We start from the raw sequence: 23,335 nt of genomic DNA on the forward strand, positions 1-23,335 counted from the left end.
TGCCCACATGCCCAGCAGGGTGTCAGCAATACAGTCAGCCTTTTATGGCGTAGGGGTAAAAACCAAGTTACAAGTGCAAAGGACCAAATGTGGATCCACTTCACTCTGGATAGTACACTTTGGAAATCTCAACCTGTTTAACCTGTTTAACCTGATCAAAGGACTGATGTTAAAATGACATGTAAAAGAAGAGATAAATATAGATGCCTGAAGAAGAGAATAGAACTAACCTGAAGTGACAAAACAAGAAGCTGTAAGGGAAACAACTCAAATGTCACAGAAAGGTATGAAGTATGAATATGCAGATAACTGAAATAAAATCAAAACCAATTAAACATGCTGTCACACTGCTGCTGACACTGAATGTAAGTGCTAATGTTATTCTCCACGTGTTTCTTTTACAGATCTGACACAACCACGCGCTACCTCACCTGATCTTTCCCTCTAATCGAGAGACTTGGCTACGTGCTGAAAGAATACAACAGAGACATAAAGCCTTGCCTTAGTCAAGCTAAAGTGTATGCGTACAGTATCTATATTCTTTGATAATTATAACATGCAAACAGGTGACAAACTAAAGGAGAAACCAAACTACAGTGTGAAAGCCTATTGTAAGGATTGTAAGATGTCTCAACACCTTACAATCTACCTTTGCATTAAGGCTTCCAGTCTTCCAAAAGAATGATTCAGTGTTTTGATGATGGCTTTGAAGAATGCAGTCTAACATGTGTGTTCAGTTGGCTTGAAATCTGGTTAGCATATAATTCACATCATTTTCATACTAATCAACAGTGTAATCATTCAGTGAACCCTACAAAAAGAGATGGTCAATGTAGTGAACAGCAGAGACCTTTCTCCGAATGACCTACAGGCCTCACTGTAGGGGTCAGTCATCTGGGGCTATACCATTTTCTTATTCCAAATTGGATGACAGTTGTGATCACTGCCTGTGCTTATGGACTCTTACATGATATGCATTTAGGGAGCTAACCAAATTCAAACACGGAACTCCGGAGTTTCCTCAATTACACCTGCAGCTGCAAAAAGAGCTCTAACAAATTTAAGTAGTTCCAAGAACGCCCCAGTTAAGCCTTAAAATGCAGAAAAGCGTTAGCTTTTGCTTTAAAAAAGTGCGTATGCATGAAAGATAGGAGAGGAACCAAGATGCTGAGAGAAAGTGAAGCCTATTTGGGCCTGGATTGTTAAGCGCAGTGTGAGTTCAGGTCAGCGGGGGAGTAGGAACAATTGTGTTTGGGCACGGCACATGGTACAAGGAACCCATGCCAAGTGTGAGTACACCCCTTAGTGTTCCCCACACAAACACACCCACTTGTCAAGAATATGGTGGAGGATGATTCATCTGACCACATATCTCTGTTCACACCTCTCTGTAGACCTGTGCCTCTCACAAGTGCATTCATCTTCATAATGAGGGATTCATTATCAGTTGCAATAGTAGAGTTGCAATCCAACTCTAAATGCACTGACGCCTAAGGACTAGTTGCTCTTCTCTTCTACCTCACTTATCACCAAGGCACGAGCACCACAGTCATTTCTGCCTTCACGGAGACGTCACTGTTCCTATTAAAAAAATTACCAAGTTGTCCAGTCTTCGTGACTCCTGCCATCTCAATGCAAAATCAGAATCAAATAGATCTCGTTAGCCAATTTTATACATGTTACAGCGTGCTACGCCATGCAGTGCATCTTAGTGGAACCGTCTCCAATTCGTGTGTTTCTTGACAACTTTGTTAAGGTTCTCAATTGTAATTTGTCATCTAATTGGCCATTTTTTTTTACAATACTGAAGTGTTAAAGGTTTTCCTGAGACACAGGTTTCATTAAAGATGGTACAACATATGGATATGACAACATATAGCACAGTATCCTTTGCTTCGTATGACAAATAACAGACTAGCACTAAATATTGATCCATTCCATTCTTTGCCACTTATCCTTACCAGAGTTGCAGGGTGGCTGGAGTCCATCCAAGTTACCAAATATTGATAATTTTATGAAAACATGCAATCACTGCAAATTAATTCCTCCAACAATCTGACTTATAGTAACTCCTTAATAAGTGGTTCTACAAGGAGACAAAATTAATACTAGTACTACTGCTAATAACAATAAACACCATAATTGCAGTGAATAAATGCATAAGCCCTTTTTGTGCCTTTTATTTCCTCTTGATTTACACAGATGTCATGGTGTGGCATATATAAATATTTAGTTTAACTATTGTATCACAGCACTACTATTGTTATGAGCAACATATGGTGAGAATATTGTATTGTCCCAACTGTACTGTAGAAATCACAGTATGCATACAGGTGGTTCATAGTTCCCTTTAGGGCAATCCCCACCAGCAGACTGTAACAGCAGTCAGCGACAGTCGCATTACTCAGTTGGAACAAAACAGGATTACACTGAAATCCCCCACCGTGCGAGCATTTCATTAAGCACGCTCCCGTCAGAGTGGAATTATAACCGCCGCGTTTGCCCACCTGTTCCCACCCAAAACACAGCACAGGGTGACTAACTCTCTGGCAAAGATTTACCTGCCAGAGTCATGCAGTTTTCATATGGCAGCTTCATGGTGCAAATTGCTAGAATTTATGAAGAGCATGTTTGATTTCTGTAGAGCAATCCTGTAGAAATCCATTAGTTGTTAATGCTTTAAAATAAAAACCTTTACTGCTAAAGCCCCTTCATTAAAGATTGTGTTATTTTGTAATGGTACATCGTGTCATTTCCTCTATTCATTCATTATCTACTCGAGCTTAGTCTGAGAGTTGAAATTTTAAACTATGTGCCACTTGCTAAAAACAAACAAACAAACAAAACAAAACAGCGATAACACAGCAGATGTCAAAAATTAATTGAACAGACTAATAAACACTAAAGCTTTAGCATTTACTTTGTGGTACTCTTTATTAGGACATATATCAAAACACTTTAGACCCAAACAAACAATAATTTTCTAGACTGAATTTATAAGCAGATTTTTTTTTAAATCACTTGGTTGTTAAATTCTTTAGTGAGCCATCTACTTAAAGAAGGTGTAAAGAAAAAACTAAAACAACAAAAAAAAGTGTCACCATCATCAAAAAAAAATACAAACTGATGGGGGGGGGGGGGGAATAAAGAGCAATAAAACTAGAATGTGCTTTTTTCACTGAGCATTAATGTAGCATTTTAAACTTCACAGGAATACATAGATAGGAATTCATTATCTGGAGTTGATCTGGTCCTTATAAAACTTCATTGCCTGCACTTTGTTGGAACTCTGAAGATTCATCCCTGGGGACTGTGTATAACTATTTATAGTAAACTTTAAAGATTCACAAAGACAAGCAAAAACTCTTCTGACAGCCAACTGTAAATACAAGTAGCCTTCCATACCTAAGATGATTCAACATCAAACAAGAGGAGTGAGAATTCTCAAGTGGCAGATGGTATGCCTCCTTTCACTAATCATAAGTTTAGATGAAACGATTTGTCTAAAAATAATTTGCCACATTCTTTTTTTTGCAGCTCCATACTTGTCGAGACTCATTCATCGTCCTTTTGATTAGTAATCAATAGCTGAGGTCAACAAATGGTAAAAAAAAATTTTTTATGATAAAACAGGTTATAATGTTTATTAAAATAAAATGTTTATTAAAAGTGCTTTAATCTTAAATTCAGGTCCAAAAGCTGGATGGAGTTTTACACCTATCAGATAGAAGATAAATTCTCCACAGCGCTTGTTTTCTGTGGAGCAGGAAAAAACACACACCCTGAATGATAGTTTTCACTTGTGTTACAATCGTGTGGGAGAAGCGACAATAACAGAGGGCAGGAGGGTTACCGCTCTAATTAAAACTGCTAAAATTAAACGTTTTCTCCTTGGATAGACTTCGAGGAAATGAAAACTTCTGAGATTTATTAGAACCTCATTTGTGTGTTGATGAAAATGATTTAAATCTAATTTCCCATGCATGATTTCTGGGACTCTTTTGTCATTGATCAAATGACATTTTTTTCGTGGTGCAACTTGAAAGGTCACGGCTGTTTCAACATGACCTTACGCCTAAACAAGAAAGAGGTTTGAATGGATGCCATCACTTTTTTAATCAGAACTGTCGACTAAACAATGTAACACACTCTGTGTATCATTTATCTTTATGGACAAAATAAAATTGACTGTGAAAAGCTACTTGTTTTAATTCTTTCATATACAGAATATTGTGTAGATTTTTTACACTGGCTGAGCTTCCCTGAAAACGTATTTACTTTATGATTTCTCATTAACCATCAATCATTGCACTGCTGTGCAGACATCACTAAGTTGCTCAATAATAACACCGTTTGCTTCTACACATCAAAGCCCTGCCAACTAAACTTGGAAATGACTGCTTGGAATGACTGTTTTTTTGGTTGATGTGGATCACGAATTGTAGCCTACAGACGATTTTACGACACAACCCGATAATAATGGGCTGTCACGGCTTGTAATTAGCGCTATTGCACATCGCTCTCTCTTTCTCCCATTGGCTCTCTCCCTTCTCTCGCTCTCTCCCCCAATTCACATGCTCACAGGGTCCTTTGCGTTGTCTTTCTCCCACTCTCTCTGTCTCTGACGGCTTTGTGGAGTGGAGCAGCCTCAGAGGTGTGTGACACCCTCCAGCGCAGCCAGGGGCACAGCTTCGGTGATGCTCTCCAACTATTTACTACTATAAGCGACCCTTTGGGTGTCTGAACTGCTTTTTCCACAACAATCGTTTTGCTGTTGTTGTTAAAGGAAAGAAAAAAGTACAGAGTGGCATATTGTTTTTACGCATGGAGGTTGGAATCAGCCTTTTCCCGATTACGCATGGCTGTATCTCATCTCCTTGGAAGATGCTTGCGAGTTTGTGAGAGCGCGCCAGGGCGTCAAGCAGGGCGGAATAAGTGAGCAATGATGCGGGGCACTGAGCTGCTGCTCGGTTACTTTCTGGTGAAAGTTATGGTGTGCGATGCGGAGGGCGAACCCGGTCAAACTATCGATGACTATATTATACCCGGATTTAACGACTCAATGGAGGCTGAGATTGGAGTCACGGAGACCCCACACGTGGAGGACAAGTGCCGTGGCTACTACGACGTGATGGGCCAGTGGGATCCGCCGTTCGTGTGCAGGACGGGCAGCTACCTGTACTGCTGCGGCACCTGTGGCTTCAGGTTCTGCTGCGCGTTTAAAAGCTCCCGACTGGACCAGACCACCTGTAAGAACTACGACACCCCACCGTGGATGATGACAGGGCGACCTCCGCCAAAGGTGGACGTAGCGCTCGAGTCCGCGAAGGATAAAACCAACCTCATTGTTTATGTCATATGCGGGGTCGTGGCCATTATGGCACTGATAGGGATTTTCACCAAGCTTGGTTTGGAAAAGACGCAGCGTCCACACAGAGAAAACATGTCAAGGTGAGCTACAAATGTAATAACTTTTGGTTCTGCTGGATTACAGTTTCTGACTTTTTGTTTTGTTTTTAATCTGTCTAAATATTTAAAAGCCCCCAAGTTAGACAAATTCCGTCAGTATGGAAAGAATGTTCCAACTTTATATCAAGAACGAGTCAAAGCAACAGGTTGTTTTATTTTTATATGGACATTGATTCTGTTTAAATACACGCTAAATGAGTCTTATCAACCCGAGGTAGCGCACGGACTTTAGAAACATCTTCCTCATTCTTAAGTCTGTTAATGTTATAAAGCAGAATATAAAGCTGAATGTTAGCTTTTTGGTCTTTATCTATAGCGAGGATTGAAGATGGTAAATACAAAAAAATGGATATAATCTATATTGGGTTTGGAAAACTAGGTCTCTGCCTATTTTCAGTACATTACAACTGAAACCAAGCCGGTGACCTATAATGGGACTTATGCCTTGCATCATTATTTGCTTGCAGTATTTACAGCTTTTCAATCAAACACAAACACATGCAGGGCTGATGCTCTATATATACTCACAGTGATTTTGCACTAAAGGAAGAACGACCTTCTGAGAGACTTAAGGAGCAGTCCAGGATATCACCATCAGCGAACCGCTTGTGTCTGTTTACACCTATGTTTGTTGATGACTTTTCAACACAAATGTATCCCATTAAATCTATGTTTTATTGGAAGTACACTCTTGACTTACAAGGTAATCTGTAAGCCTCAACTGAATCAATCCTTCTACCCAATTTGTAGAAATTTCCTTAAAGAGAACAATAGGAAAGAGGTGAGGTCATAGTAACCTTTACTAAATTCTGATTGAGAATGAGTCTAAGTGGATTTTACTGTAAGATTTAATGCAATTCACAATTTTTTTCATGCGTCATAATTGCAAGAGGCAGACCACCCTAAAAACATAGTTACTCCATTTATGAGTACCACAGACAAATATCTATTTAAAAGAAATTAGGAAAAAAAACCCTCAATGCCTCAATTAGTCAAAATCCATGCATGTGTATAGCTCGTAAAATCTCGAGTATTTTTTTTTTAACAACAACGTAATCTTCACTTTATCTCCCACTACAAGTGTGCTTGTGTATCTGTCTGCAAAGACCCTGTCCTCTGCATGTATGTTTGACAGCTACAGAGGCAGCGCTAGTATTCTTTTCACTTTGTGAGTCTATTTGTGTATTCATGGCAAAACATGGTCCTGGAGACTGCAGCAGGAACTACCACAAGAGTTGTGAGAAGTGTGAGATGTGTTTGAGGACAGAATTGCTGATGTGAAAACATCACATCCATAAATATCATCAAGGTTTAGAGGTTTGTAGTTAAAATCAAACTAGGTGTATAACGATTCTCCAAGCCAACAGCTGTAGAGAGTAAGGTGCATTTAGTTTAATTTAATGGAGAGCAGCAGATATTTTCTGTTAAGACCTCCCTCACATCTATCAGTGCAGCATGTGTTTGTTTACAATAAAATGACACAAATAGTTCTGTTATTTTCAAGAATGAAAAAAAAAAATCAAGATAGAGAGAGAAGATCAAATCCCATCTCCTTTCTCACCTCTGCACAGCAGGGCGGTCACGCTGTGAAATGAGTGCGAATGTTACAGAAATAGTTAGATGCAACCCTCCCCAATACACTGCTGGAAAGGTGTGTGTGTGAAGATATTCGACCTTCTGACAAGCAGTGTTGACAACCTAACTCCAAGCCCTGATGACATCTGGTTTATGCCAAACAAGGACTAAGACTTAAAAGAGAAAAATTCTGCATGTGGGATGTAACGTGTGGAAGCTTTAAGGAGGCAAACATGGTCTAAAGATTTGCTTTCAAGATATGATCCAGTGTTTTAACTCTTCAAGAACTAAAAGTTGGAATGACTTAGCCTCAGTTATTTTTCAGTCTGTCTCTTGAGAGTAGTGTTGCAGATGTTTAGAAGAGCAACAATCACTGGCTGCAATATTTCTTAAAACTGCAGAAACAAAGCCTGCGACCTTAGTACTGTGAATTGTCTCCTGAAAAGTTGATGAAAACCATTTTTGCAACTTTAACCCCAAGTAGATTTGGCTATGGATTATATAACATGTTAAACAGATCTTTACTTATATTTTATTTTTGCACATATTTCATGTATGTGTTCATATTCACATTCTTCATCTTTTCAGAGCTCTTGCACATGTGATCCGCCATCCTGCCTCAGAACATACAGACGACGCTGGACTCGGTCAGCACTATGAGAACATACAAACCAGACTCACAACTAACAGTTTCCGTAAGTAGCCGCATACATATCTACTTACATGCACATACATATCATAGGACCATACATGTTTGGACAGAGACAATGTTTTTCTAATTTTGGTTCTGCACATTACCTCAGTGGATTTTAAATGAAACAACTCAGATGTAGTTGAAGGGCATTCTTTCAGTTTTATTTAGTGTATTGAACAAAAAGATGATATGAAATAAAAAATGTGAGGAACTAAAAGATTTTGAACACAATCCCTTCTTTTCAGGGGCTCAAAAGAAATTGGACAAATTAAACAACTGAAAATAAAATGTTCATTTCTAATACTTGGTTGAAAACCCTTTGTTGCCAATGACAGCCTGAAGTCTTGATCTCATGGCCTTGCCAGGCCTTTACTGTAGTGGCTTTCAGTTCCTCTTTGTTTGTGGGCTTTCTATCCAAAGTTTAGTCTTCAACAAGTGAAACACATGCTCCATTGGGTTAAGATCAGGTGACTGACTTGAATATTCAAGAATATTCCACTTCTTTGCTTTAAAAAACTCCCGGGTTGCTTTGGCTGTATGTTTTGGGTCAGTCCATCTGTATTATGAAATGCCACCCAATCAATTTGAGTGCATTTAGTTGGATTTGAGCAGACAGTATGTTTCTGAGCACCTCAGAATTCATTTGGCTGCTTCTGTCCTGTGTCACATCATCAATAAACACTAGTGTCCCAGTGCCACTGGCAGCCACGCACGCCCAAACCATCACACTGCCTCTGCAGTATTTTACTCTTCCACACCTTCTCCATACTTTTTTCTTGCCATCCTTCTGGTAGAGGTTGATCTTGGTTTCTAAGAATGTTTTTCCAGAGCCGTGCTGGATTTTTAATATATATATTTTTTAATATTTTAATTTTTAATATTTTTTTTTTAGGAAAGTCCAATCTGGGTTTTCTATTCTTGAGGTTTATAAGTGGCTTCTACCTGACAGTAAACCCCCTGTATTTTCTGTTCATGATAAACTTGGATATCGATATGCCTATCCTCTGGAGAATGTTGTTCTCTTGGTTGGCTGTTGTAAAGGAGTTTCTCTTCACAACAATCTACCATTGTTGTCTTCTGTGGACGTCCAGGTCTTTTGAGTTCACCAGTGCTCTCTTAGATTTCCATCCATCCATTCGCTTCCGCTTATCCTTTTCAGGGTCGCGGGGGGCGCTGGAGCCTATCCCAGCTGTCATAGGGCGAAAGGCGGGGTACAACCTGGACAGGTCGCCAGTCTGTCGCAGGGCTAACACATAGGGACAGACAACCATTCACACTCGCATTCACACCTAGTGACAATTTGAATTATCCAATTAACCTATCCCCACAAGCTGCATGTCTTTGGACGATGGGAGGAAGCCGGAGTACCCGGAGAGAACCCACGCAAACACGGGGAGAACATGCAAACTCCACACAGAAAGACCCCGGCCTGATGGTGGAATTGAACTCAGGACCTTCTTGCTGTGCGGCACCTTAGATTTGTCCACTCCTAATACAGTAGCAATTTGTCAGATGGGTTTTTTCTGTTTTTGCAGCTCAAGGATGGCTTGTCTCACTTTGCATGGAGAGCTCCTTTGACTGCATCTTGTCTGTTCACAGCAAAATTTTCCAAATGCAAGCACCACACCTCAAATCAACTCCAGGCTTTTTATCTGCTCAATTGATAATGACATAAAAAAGGAGTTGCCCACACCTGCCTATGAAATAGCCTTTGAGTCAACTGTCCAAATACTTTGGTCCCTGTAAAAAGAGGGTGGCACAAGTTAAGGAGCTAAAACTCCTAAAACCTTCATCCAATTTCAAAAGCGGATACCTCCAAAGGAAAGCTAAGAGTCTACAAATTATGTACATGTCCATTATATACTATAATTGAAATATGTTTCAGTAAACAGTTAAAAAAAATTTAATTTGTGTCAGTGTCAGTATCTGAGCACACAGGATGGATGGGTAATATCTGTTAACTCATGTTGCCATCATAAGCTTTTAATTCTAGTAAATTCCCACTTTCAGCGACTAATTGCTTTGTACCACAAAGCTCACCCTCGAAGGTCTTAACTGTTTCAAATACAAATATGAAACTGTGAGCTTTGTATGTTTTTTGTTTTCTTTTTGGCCTAAATGTGCGGAACCGGAAGTATCGGAAGCAGGGGGAAAAAAAATCCCATATCCTCAAGCCTGGCGAACATATTAGTCATACCCTCATACTGACAACCTTGAGCTCTTCCATTGCCAAAACATATTGTATGCCACGGCCATTATATTGCACCGTGATTCTTTCATTCGTCAGCACCAACGCCTACACACACCCACAAATGCACGCAGACAGAAAGGAGTTCTTATTAATGCTAACCTGCTTACTGCCAACCTACTTTCTGCCTCAACAGCTACAGCCAGTAAAGGTCTCTTTGCACCCCCACGCCCCAACGAGATGGATAATTATGGCAAATGCCATTGTAATAAAAAAGGTTTTACAGACACAGTCAAACAGCACTCATTTTTGAAAAGCTGCTACAGCCAGACATCTGACTTTTAAAAAGTAAATTCCAAACTCTTAACTTAGGATAAACACTGACATGATACTGATTAGGTCCAATATTATACAGTATATACTGGGAAGTATGAGTTAGAGGTAAAAGAAATAACATGATTTAAGCTAGGTTCTGATTCAAATAAAGAATGAGGGATGCTCTGCCATTTTATGGTAAATGGTTCTCTTAATTAAAAAAAAAAAAATTCAGGTGGAAATAAAAATCACCAGTTTGTTAATTTATCATTAATGAGGCCCAGACACTTGCACTTTCTCAGTAGAATTTACGGGCGCAGCAAGTGCACCCTTATTATTTTGCAAGGGTTTCTAATTAGTGAAAACATGAATTCTGTGATTAGAAAGAAAATCTTTTAGGTCTTAGCACATACTTGTCAACTTTAAGATGTTGAGACATAAATCCAAGATGATCACAGATGAGTGATGAATAGTAATAAATGTTCTCATTCATTTTTAGATGACAAACAGAGAGAGGGTCTGGAGGACTTTACAAGCACGAGTTAAATCTCTTTAAATCTCTGTAAAGCCTCAACTACAAAATAAATGCCAGAAAATTCTCCTTTTTAAACTAGAGTGCTTACTGAACCTTATGAAAAAATATATAATATAATATGCTACATATGGCATTTTTGTGCAATTTATTGCTTTATAATGTGTTGTGCAATTTATTTCATTTTTTTGTGAAAAAAAAATCACATTGTTGATTGTAGACATCGCAAAAACTTACACAAAAACTAATGTATCAAACATAATACACTTGGCATTACAGAGTTAAAATATAGTATAATAGCAGCAATCAGGTGTATTAAAAGGCTGAAGAAATGTTATGCAATCACACCAATCATGCTAATATTGCTAACACAAGACCGCTGTGCGTGATGTGTCACGTACAAGTGTATTTTTATACATCAGTGCATTCATACAATTTCAAGGCAGAAGGGGATTTTTGAAACTGAAGTGAGATGTCTGCATTCACAGGACAAATAACTAACCAACCAAACAAAGCAAAACAAAGAAACAACAAAAGCGCTAATACGATTTGTGTTTATTCAGTTAGTCTCTACTTTTTAACTATATTGAGGAGAAGACGGTTGCAGCTTTTATTTTGTGACCTTGCACATGCCATTTCAGAGCACAGCAGCTTAGAAATTTATGACAAGGACTCTGTGTAATTGAGGTGGCAACAGAAGAGTCATGATTGTTTTCTTGACAGCAAACCCTGGAAGGTTACATGAGGTGAGGTGGTATTTTTTGACACATGTACCCATCTTGTACAGCTGTGGTTTCTAGTGGCATGCCCAAGCCACTGTATTTTACAGATAGAGGTGTAAATCTCCGTAGGATACCCGTCTTTATCTGCTGCCTGTCAAAGATAATAGAAATCTGTTAAACTGGGCTATGAGCTCTTATTCTCCTTAAGACACCAGCAACACTGTCTTTATGACAAGGGCTTCTTTGGCTACCGGGACTATCATATCTTTGTCCTGCTGGACATCCGAGTACATGGGGGTAATTGTGAAGAGTGGCCTCTTTTTACTCCAGGCAGTCAGCCAGTGAGAACAAAGTCTCCACTCAGTGCCAACACTCCACTGGTGCATGACAGCCCATTTCCTCATTTTCAGATAGAAATGTATTTCAGCAGCATTACTTATGACAGCAGCTGAGAAACAGCTACCAAATGTAGAGTGTACCTATAGTTATATTTCCGCCTGCCACATGCTGTACTCTGAAACTCGTAGAGAAGGCTCAAAGAAGATGATTACTATGTGACTACATAGTGACCTGAAAAATTATTTGGATGGTGAGAGAAAGTTCAGTTGTGGATTCTCACTTATAGCTGACTGGCCAATACTATGAGGAGCGTTGCCATTATGAGATTAATATGAGCTTAATATGATCTTAAAGTGCAGAATCTAAAGTACACATGATGGGGTAAACCATTATATTGTAATAACTGTTGAGGAATTATTTCTTTATTTATATAATTGTTTTTATATAATATAATAATTTATCATGAATCCTTTGCAGCCAGTGATTGCATAAAATCTGATGTTGTTTTCAAGGATTTTACTTTGGATTTCTCTGCAGACCATTAACAAATATTACATTTCCTGGCCTTGAATCTTTCAGGTTGCTTCTGCAGTATATTTTGGGTTCCTCATTCGTACTGTGACACACATTCCAGTCAACTTTACTGCATCCGGCAAAAATAATAGCTTTTCAGAGCATTTCCAAATTCATGGAGCTGCACCTGTCTTCCATCGCATCAGTAAACACCTGTGACTCACTGGCATAGGAAACTATACATAGCCATGCATCACGTAGTCCGTTTTCCATATTTTTCCCCTAGTTCCTGTACAGGTTGATCTTTGCTGCATCTGTCCTAAGAATGTTGCTTCAGAGTTTTGCAGATGTTTATGCACATTTTATTTACTAAGTTTAATCTGGATTTTCTTGAGAATTATGAAATGTTCTTGCAACCTGGGGTGAGTCCTCTGTATTGGCACTCATAAAGTCATCTCTTTATAGTAGAGTCAAATATAGTGAGTCTTGTTTGCTGTGTCTTTTCTTTACAATGGAAAGGATTCCACACTTACTTACTTACTTACGTACCAGTCTCTGTGTGAATCTCTTGTTTATGTTGCTGAGCTCAGTTTTTTTTTAAATAACAAATTATTACATTCAAATTGATTGTTGGAGATTTAATAAAAAATATAAGCGAGGAAGCATTGAAAAACACGAGCGGTTATAATTTACAGTAAGCAAACTTTTTTTGTAAAAAGTTTGTTTTACAACTTTTATTGTAAATAAAAAATCTCTTTAAGATACAAAAACCATTCCTAAATTAAATTAATGTTAGAACACACTTCAGTTGTAAAACATCACCAGTTTTCACAGGTACACTGGTGGATAGGATGTCCCAAGTATACTCTAGAACTTATCAGTCTCTGTGTGTATCCAGGCTGTCTTAATTGCTTTTGTCTTTTGATGTAATCCCAGACTGATTCCATGATGTTGAGCTCAGGCGTTGTGTGGGCCATACCATCTGCTGCAGCACTCCTTGTTCTTGTCGTCACTGAATATAGAGCTTCATAATTTTGGCTGTGGGTTTGTGGTTGGTGCTGTCTTGATGCAAAATGCAGTTGGGACCAATAAAATGTTTCTCTGATTACATAATATGATACCTAAACTTCCTCAACCTTTTGCACAGCACTATATGTACTTAAATGTTAAGAAAACTAACAAAAGTTAACTAACTTTTAACTTCACCATGTTTTCAATATCTGAGTTTGTACAAAGTTTTTTAATGCCTTTAGTTAAAAAAACAAAACAAAAAAAAAACAATGAAGCTTTGTACACTAAGTAATCCTCACTTAATAATTATCAGACTAAACCATACTCGTTGGCCAATTTATTAGGTCAGTCTTCTTAGTATTGGACCCCCTTTTGACTTCACAACTGCTTTATTCTTCTTGGCACATACTCAACAAGGTGCTGGAAACATTCCTCAGTGATTCTGGTCTATATTAACATGACGGCATCCCACAGTTGCTGCAAATTTGTCAGCTGCATATTTATGATGCAAATCTCCCACTCCATCATATCCCAAAGGTGCTCTTTTAAAGATTTGGTTAAGTACAGTTAACTCATTGTCATGCTCAATAAACCAGTTTGAGGTGATCTGAGCTTTGTAATATGAAGTATTATCCTGCTGGAACATGGGTACACGGTGGTCATAAAGGGATTGGCACGGTCAGCAGCAATACTGAAATAGGCTGTGGCATTTACATGTTGTTCCGTTGGTACTAAGGGGCCAAAACTACACCAAGAAAATATGTCCTATACCATTACTCCACCAGCAGCAGACTGAACTATTGATATGAGGCATGGTGAATCAATGTTTGACTGGTAGTTACACTAAATTCTGATCCTGCCATTCAAATCTCACAATAGCAATCAAGATTCATCATATCAGGCAACATTTTCCCATCTTCTGTTGTTCAGTTTTGATGATCCTGTGTGAATTGTAGCCTCAGTTTCCTGTTCTTAACTGACCATTTCCAGTGTGGTTCTCTGCTGCTGTAGCTTATCCACTTCAATGTTCAACATTTGTGTTGTGCGGTCAGAAGTGCTCTTCTGCATCTTGGTTGTAATGATTGGCATATGAGCTGCTATTTGGAGGTCAGGTTGTACTCACAGTGTCTACATGCCTAAATGAAAACTGCTGCTCAAATTTGATCAAGTAATTTACACAAATGTTTAAATACATAAACTGAAATAAATATATAAATGTGTTTGGTAATTCAAATTTTCATAAATCTGGTAGAAACGTCAAGATATTCAATCAGAAAGAAATTAATATTTTCATTACCAACTTGAAAGTAGGGTGCCTGTAAATAAGAGCAAAACTTCTCCTTGTACCATTTATTCTGGGGCATACAGCTCCCAAAATACTCTCTTAAATCTTTTATGAGTTCCAGGGAGGTGTCTGTGTCTGGAGTGTTAACTCACTTATTTCCCGCATCAACCATTGAGTCTTTAACCTTACAACTCTTCAGAAGTGGCCTACTTTCCACCAGCAGCTGACACAGAAGCCGTGACTACAACAACAGTGCAAGCTCAAATGGCACTCAATCAGAGTAAAATATGCAATAAAGAGGAAGATAATCAATAGTACACACCAGTACATCAGTTTAATGATGCTGAGTTTGGAATCCTGAAAAAGACATCAGATGCTAAAAAAAAAAATCAGCTCCCAGTTTCAATTTTAGTGTCCATTTTTCAAGAGGAAATTTGATTTACTCGAGACCTCCAGACACAGAAAAGATCAAATGTTTATGACAAATGTTGAAATGACAGTTTTACCAAAGCATTCAGAGTATGGGAATTAAAATATTTACTCTCAGTGGTCTCTGCCTTTAAGCAGATACCTAGACTTTGACCTTGGCTGGAGTATCAGATAAACAGAAGTCAGGTGAAACAGCTCAAATGGTATCACTTACAAACTTGCCTGAGACTGTGGCCCAACAAATGAGGGCATGGACAGTTTTCCACAGATAATAGCTTATCCAAAAGAAAATTGCACTACATGGAACTATATTTAATTGAGGAATGTCATTTAACATGTATGTCAAAGAGTAAACCGATTGCTTTTATTAAAAGTAAAGTAACTTCTGGGTATGAAAGCAAAAGTTCTAATCCATGAGATTTAACAAGATCAGGCTGAATGAGAGCCTCTGTGGCTGGCCCACTTACAACAACTGTATGAAACTGAAACAGGTCAATAAGCTCAGAAAAAAAGTATGACAGCAATTTAAACCAGACAGATTTAATGTAGGGATTTGATTAAATGTATTAACGTTTTGACTATTTTTACCAGCAGTGACTATGTGGCTGGACTTTCTTCCACTGTTTCACTGTTTTCTCTTCATGACCAAACCAGGTCTTGGTGACGTTAAAGGTAGCAGGAAGCATGGCACAGTCCGTTTAAAGCGTTTATACTCCATCGATCCATAGAGACCGAGAGAATATTTATTTGCATATATGGACAACTATGAATTATGAAGCATGTACATGAAGCATATGGACAGACAAAACAAGACACAAACTACAGGATGGCCATTATACTGTAGTTTTACTTTAACACCAGGGTCTCATGATGTAATAATACCTGCTAAGCCCATGAAAAAACATTTTTTTAAAAAGAACACCTTGGGGGAAAAATTTATTCCGGTTATTAAAACAACTTGAAATGGGACCATCTGGTGTTTTCAGTTTTCAAGGTAGGGGAGACAAATATAAATAAATACATAAATGCATACATACATAAATAATCTGCCTCATAGGATTTTAAGGTGCAAAAAACAAAGTCATGTCAGCTTGAAACAGGAACCCATCCATTCCTGCATCCATCTATCCATCCACCAGCTCCTCCCCAGGACCCTGAATTTGATAAGCAGAATTAATAGAGGAACATCCCGTAAAAATAAAATAGGCTAGTTGTTAAGCTGGCCCGAGATAGTGAATAACTGAAACAGGACCAGGTTTCTGTCTTGTAGAACCTTTTCTTCCTCCCCTTATTTTACAGATGGTCAATATGGTTGTCTTCACTTGGACAATGGTATTTGAGACCTCGTGCTCTTTTGTGATGTGTTTGAGAGCCTGTCATTTGAGTCATCACACAGAACAGTGGTTTCTTTTTTCTTTTACCAAGAAAAGATCATTTTAACGGCATCTACAATGTTGGCTGCCGACAGCTTCGCAGTCCTCCCTCCTACCTACATCCTCACCCTCACCACCAACACTGATGTTTTCCGTTTTCACGTCTTCAGGACCAGTCCATGATTGATCATGTTCCATTGTGTATTTCTATTCAGGGACAGTTTTACTGCACCAGCAGTGTGTTTGGAGTCATTGGCATGGTGAAAAGTGAAGAAACTGCATCAGATCTTTTCCAAATGGTAATATATGATGGATCAAAATCTGATGATAGTTTTCTGCGTTCATAATTCCAGCATATCCCCCAACAGCTAAACCTTGACAGAGCCTCCACCGCAGCTGCAGACGCTCACTGTTGTACATCTCTCCTGACTTGTTTTGTACACTTTGAAAAAAACAAAGTCATGTCAGCTTGGAACAGGAACCCATATATCCATCCATAGGCTCTAGCCCTCCTATGACCCCAAATTTGAGAAGATTGGTACATTTGGATTCATCACTCTATCAGACTTGTCACCACTAATGTTTTGACCTCCACTTTTTCAGTTTCCTTAAAAATATTGAGGACATACTGTACAGGAAATTACTTGTTTCTTCCTTGCAACAGGCTGCTGATAAAAAAGTGCCAAACGACTGAAAGAAAAGACCATTTAAAATTCTTTGCTAAGTTATCTGCTATGGACACATTCAATACCATGTCATTTCTTGACTTAGGTGTCTTTCTTATGCCTGAATGATTCATAAGTCAGTGTTAACTGGCTTCACTAACAGTAAAAACAGTGACTTGAAAATGAGCAGGTACAAGGACTGGACTGTCAACTCACATCTCTACTGAAGTCTCCTGCTCAGACCATGACCTTAAACCTCTAATTCATAGGTTGAGGGTCACATATTGATTTGTATTGATTTGTTTCCACTGACTTTATTGGACTCTTATGTCATGCTGTCATCCTGATGCTCATTTTGTTGAAAAATTTGACCACACTGACAAAGACAAAAACGGAAATATAACTGTTTCCTGTTTCAATTAGCTTTGCAAGTACAAAATATTGTTTTTTTGTTACCTTTTGCCTTTTTGAATATTTTTAGTTAACTAAAAACTTTTTTTACAACTAGTTTTAATTTTTTAGTTCTGTTTTAGTGAACTACTGTAAAATGTCCTTGATCACAGATGATCTTTAGTTTTTATTGAACTGAATAAGTTAAGTCCCAGGAAAGGAAAGCTTGATATATAGATATTTTTATAATATAACGACCACTGTGGCACCACTAATCCTTTGCTATTTAAAATCCCCAAATCTGTTCGTACTAATTATACCCTCCCCTTGTCTATGGTGAAGTATCTGTTGCAGCTGTCCTCTGCATCATTTCATGAGACAGCATTGATAATTTGAGACTTTCTGAATTAATTAGCACAGTAATAAAGTTTCTTGCTGACCAGTGGGGAATAGGAGCCTAATTAACCCATTTTCTGTATTAATGATCTGTTTTTATGAGATGTATTCTAGACCAATGGGGCTAAAGGAATCATTGCATTTTAAACTTTGTAAACTTAAATAAATATAATAAACAAACATTTAATTAAAACTGTCCACAACATGTACAACCATAAGCATGTTGATATCTCTACTCAGATTCAACACAGCACACAGCGCAGTCCTCAAACAGCCGGCTGTGAATTGGTACGTTCTCCAATCTAAAGTAGGAGTAGACACTCTGAACATTTGTTTGCTCTGTCATGCCAGTAGGCAGGGGGCCAGTCTATCTGCTGTGCACCCCTTAATTTACCAGATGTCTACTATACGATTAGGATGGTTTTACAAAGAGCAGTTCAGCTCTACAGCTGGCTCCCCAAGAAAAGGCTACTTAAAGGAAAGTGACACTAGCAGGTCAAAGAAAACACTTCATGTTTTAGCCTATATGTTCACATCTGGACAGTTGATTTGTTTTTTGGAAGTTTGACATCACTGAACATCACTAGCTGACTGAGACACGACTAAATAAGTGAATAAAATACAAAAATTTCATTCATAAAACCTGAAGCATAAACTTTGTGCACAGACTATACCACACTGCAAACCATAAAGCTCAAAAAAGCACTGCGGAAACATGATCAAGTACCTTTTAAAGTAGCCATGCCCCTAACTCTAGTATCAAAATCACCCCCTGTAGTGTTGTTATGAAGGAAGAAGCTATCCATGGAGACGTGTCTGTGAAGGTTCTCAGTCAACCAGGTCATTGTAGTCTAAGGGGCTTGGAAAGAAAAGCATCTGGACTTCTTTAAGTTTCCTTGAAGACGTTTGACCTCTCATCTGAGAAGCTTCTTCAGTTCTAAGAGCAACTGGTGGAGAGTCCCAGATTTTAAACCCTATGGGAGTGTCCCCTGTTGATTCTCTACCTAATCACACGAGCCAGGGCGCGAAAACGGGTGTGGGTCACAATCAGCCAAGTTTTCAGGTGAAACCTGGCCCCACCCTATCATGTGATTTACTGAGGTCAAATGGCCCAGGATGTGAGTGGGCGTTAAGGCGTCTGGGAAGGGATCTCATAAGTGGATTATAGATGGCCGACAGTTGGTGTTGTAAGCCACCGCCTCTGTTCAAAGATGGTCGCTCACAGTGGACATAGATGGCTTCTTTCACTCCTCTTTTGGGGCTCTCCACCTGTTGCTCTTAGAACTGAAGAAGCTTCTCGGATGAGAGGTGAAACGTCTTCAAGGAAACTTAAAGAAGTCCAGACACTTTTCTTTCCAAGCTCCTTCGACTATCCATAGAGACCAAAACAAAACACTTTTGGATTGAGCTGTCTGTCTGTAAGGACTAATTTGCTATTTATTTAATAGCATGGCCACTAGAGGAATTGCAGTTTCTAGTACTAGTACACTTGAATTAAACATACTCTGAAAAAAACCCAACATTTGTAATTTCTGTTTCATATTTATGTCAAAATATGTCGAAAGAGCTAATGCGTGTAGCAAAAGCAAAGTTACTTATTATCAGTGATAAGATCAAACCTAGCCACTAGCCCGTCTTCAGTTAGCACAGAACACAAAAGCTAAGCTGCTAATAAAAACTTAAAAACCTGCACATCACTCCTGTTTTTGTTCCCCGACACTGATTCTAAATTTCATTTGACGGCAATATTGAAATGTTATTATTTACATGTAAATTACATCCATGGCAAGGCATTATGGAATCTTATTTTCCCAGCAGTTGGTCCTCTGTAAACACCTGATCAGGGTCTTTTGACTGTTTCACACACACTTGTTTTAAATCCAAAGTCAACCATACTTTTGAGGTTGTAGCGCCTCAACTTTAGATCAGCCCCTCTCAGCTAATCAGCTCACCTGAATCAGTAGTTCGTTTCAAACGGCTGCAATGCGCTCACATAGATAGGCTTGTATTTCCTTAATCTGTTCCATTATTGCATTAATTTTTGCCTATAGCTCAGAGCAAATGCATGTATGGAAGAATGAAGAAATGGAAGGCCGCATGATCGACTGCATGCTTGTAGAAATGTACATTTTTTTAATGTCTATTTCATCCATGAAACTGTGTGTTTTGAAAACTGCTACAGTAATAAAGCTATTGTGTTATTATGACTCATTTTAAATTTGTTGACATCTTGCTTACAAATGCACTTAAAGAGGAAACTGTAATTCAGTTTCTGCATTAATAACTATTGATTGCCCTTCTTTAGAGAGCAACCAGATGAACAATGCAGCTCATGTACCAACTCTGGTAAGTCAGCCATATCCAGGTGTGGGACCAATAATCAGCCCATATGAGGACCCAAAGGATCTCAACAAGTACACCACACTCAAGGCTGTGGGTAAGAGGTTGTTTATCACAAACCAAAAAAACATATGGTGAAAAAGCACTTGAAATTCATTGTTTGATTTTATTAGGTAGGATCTTACATCAGATATAAATGCAATTTGCATAATTAATGAGGATTTCCCTGGATCTATAATGAGTGTCAGGGTGAGTGAGCTGAAACAATCTGTCATATGAGTAACCATGAGGGCAAGTTCAGAAGTTAATGAGGCAAAGATTTTGGATGAAAATCTTCATTAAATATTGTTTGGCATTTCAATAAAATTGGTGTTAAAAGTTGCTCATATCAACAGACAGAAAAGAGTAAGATGACATCTCTCTCTTTTTAGTTTAACATCAACAATTTATCTAATACATCTAGCTTTTCTTATTTGATTATTATCTACATGCCAAGGATACTACTTACATAATACAGCGGTAAAACTTTACAAGTGCTTTTTTGTTATTATAAAGGAGAATAGTTGGTTTGAATCTCTATCAAGTCTCTTGCTGTCAGAAATCCTTGTGATTTAATCCACCGTCCATCAATGCCAACAGCGAGGGGAACTGAAAGATTATTTATAGAAGCAAGTTTGTTGTTCTTCTCATGGGCTAATTTTGGAAAGTCTACAGCCAGTTCCTGGACAAGCAGCACTTTAAACAAGAAATTATAGAAGCTGTCAAAATAGTACTACTTAGAAACGTGGCTAAAAATATCTTTTTAAATATCTTTTGACATGCTTTTAATGTCAGGGTAAAGAAAAGAAAATCACTTCTCAGTTCCACTTTAAGTAACAATATTGTAGTGGTATGTATTTAGCAAGTATCTTTTATTGTTCGATTGGTGTGTTCATATATCCTCAAGAGCAATAAACTCCAACTTCAAAACCTCAGTTTTGAAATGTATTGTTCCCACTGTATTATATTAACCTTATCAGTAATCTGAATGAACTATAGTTAACCAACTACTTATCACATTGATTACTGAAGGAAAAAATAATTCCAAACAAATAGTCCTAATTTGACCCGATCACATCCAAGTCTCTAGTGATGGTATTTGTAGATCTGTGCATAATGCTATTAACACAGAAGTGCAATGCTTTATTTAGATTCCATTGAAATCAATTGGCTCTGTTTGACGGACCTGAGCATGGGAGAGATGACAGCTATCAGCATGCGTGAAACGAGGTCCAATCACTGCTCGCAGTCTTTGTGATGGCACAAGCAGCTGATGCTTCTTCGCCGCTAATCCACTGAAGTGCCGTCAAACGAACTTATCATTAGGGAGCAAATCTTAGCAAATGAGAGCAGGAACAGGAGACAATCAAGAGCAATCAAAACAAAAATGAATGAGGGGATGGTGATGTGATGCATCTTGTGGTCCGAATATATGAGCTATAATGAGCTACAATGATTTGTGTTTCACTGGTGCAAGGATATGCTTGTGTGTGTGTCTGTGCCAATTACAGCATCACTTTTGCCAAATCAAAGATTTCTTTCTGTATATATTTATTGTTTTAGTAAACAATGTCTAATATATGATGATGACACAAACGCACACACTTTTTGCTACAATAAATCTCTTGTTTATTTTTGTGTTTATTAGCGGAGAAAGCTAATGACAGCTTTCACAACAACCGTCGACAAGTGATTGAGATGACAGCCAAAGGTAGCCTTCCAATGGAAGGTGTGGATATGGAGCCAGAGCCGAGCAATCCTTACAGCCCTCCCAGACAGCTGTCAAAGCAGAATGGACACAAGTATAAAAGCTCCAAGAGCCACAGCTCCCAGACACTGTACTACAGCGCCAGCAGTGCTCCCAGTCCAGGCGTGCTAAGATCCTGGGAAAGCAAGGACACACTGGGACTCCGACAGAGCTATGGCCCAAAGAAACTCTGCATCACAGAAAAGGAGCTGGACACCATTCGCTACATGCCTCCACAACCATACTATGTCACTAACAGCAAGACAGAAGTGACAGTATGAACGACTGCCTAATCGTCAGGCTTATAATGAGTCTGCAGACTCCAGATGTGGTTACAGGAGAGCAGTGTGAACTGTAGTATGTGGCTCTGTCTTTGTAATGGATAACATTTATGACACTGTCACGAGGTGAAGTGTACTTTGACAGGACTCTGTATCTAACACCGTGCCTCAGATGGGCACTGTAATGAATATTTTGTGTTTAATATTCACATAATCAAACTGCTAAAGTTACATAACTTATAGTACAGTGATGCGATGTGACACATTAAGTACTATCTCCAGTATCTACTGAAAGGACCTTAAAATAAAAGCGTATTATGTAACTTCTATTAAGAAAAAAAAAAAAAAAAAAAAGAGGTTTATGTTTATCTAATCAGAGTGGAATAGCCTGTGGTTGGTGGGATCTTTATGAAATGCTTCACTAGATAATGAATAGTGTTTAAAAATGTTGGGAACTGTTCATGTGTTAAGAGTACGGATTAATATCCAGTGGAAGTTGGACCAATTGCAGGGACCAGGGTTTGTATTTTCAGTCTATACAAATCTGTACCATACTCTGAATATGAGATAATCTAAAACCTCACATGAGACTAAATATCTCTAAAGTCCAACTTAAGGACTTATTCACACAGGCACAGAAACCCTGGCAGCTGGAGTTTTCCAGAGAAAACTGTGTATTCCCCAACCAGCTGTTGACTGGTGAAATTGGTCACAAAAAAGGATGCTGCTCTGGACACCTCTCTGCAAATGCTTTGACCTCTAGCCGATTGTTGCAGTTACCCGTATTTTGCATGAAATACACCGACTTGCCTGGAAACGATTACTATACTTTGAGCTGTAGTGAAATTTGAAAATGTCTGAAACTGGAAACGGATGATAATAACCTTCAAAGTTGAACCTAATTGCTGCAAAAAAAAAGGTGTTTCAAGAGGCGCAACTTTTACTTTAAATGCGAAGGGTCTCCATTTAAAATTTGCATTGCTCTTTTCACAGTTTCACAGACAAGCCGGCATCTTCCGTGCAAACTACAGG

At 38.5% G+C, this 23,335-nt stretch overlaps 1 protein-coding gene across 1 annotated transcript; it reads left to right on the plus strand.

The window, feature by feature from the left end:
• Positions 1-4,631: 4,631 nt before the first annotated feature.
• shisa9b (shisa family member 9b) lies at positions 4,632-22,683 on the plus strand. The gene is made up of 4 exons (XM_085454603.1): positions 4,632-5,451; positions 7,633-7,739; positions 20,202-20,333; positions 21,924-22,683. The coding sequence occupies exons 1-4, from the start codon at positions 4,943-4,945 to the stop codon at positions 22,301-22,303; spliced, it is 1,128 nt and encodes a 375-aa protein (XP_085310729.1). The 5' UTR covers positions 4,632-4,942; the 3' UTR covers positions 22,304-22,683.
• The last annotated feature ends 652 nt before the right edge of the window (positions 22,684-23,335 follow it).

This window comes from Copadichromis virginalis, linkage group LG4, assembly GCF_057382275.1.
Source record: "Copadichromis virginalis isolate Kocher_CV1m ecotype Utaka linkage group LG4, C_Virginalis_male_GT1.1, whole genome shotgun sequence".
Taxonomy (NCBI): domain Eukaryota; kingdom Metazoa; phylum Chordata; class Actinopteri; order Cichliformes; family Cichlidae; genus Copadichromis; species Copadichromis virginalis.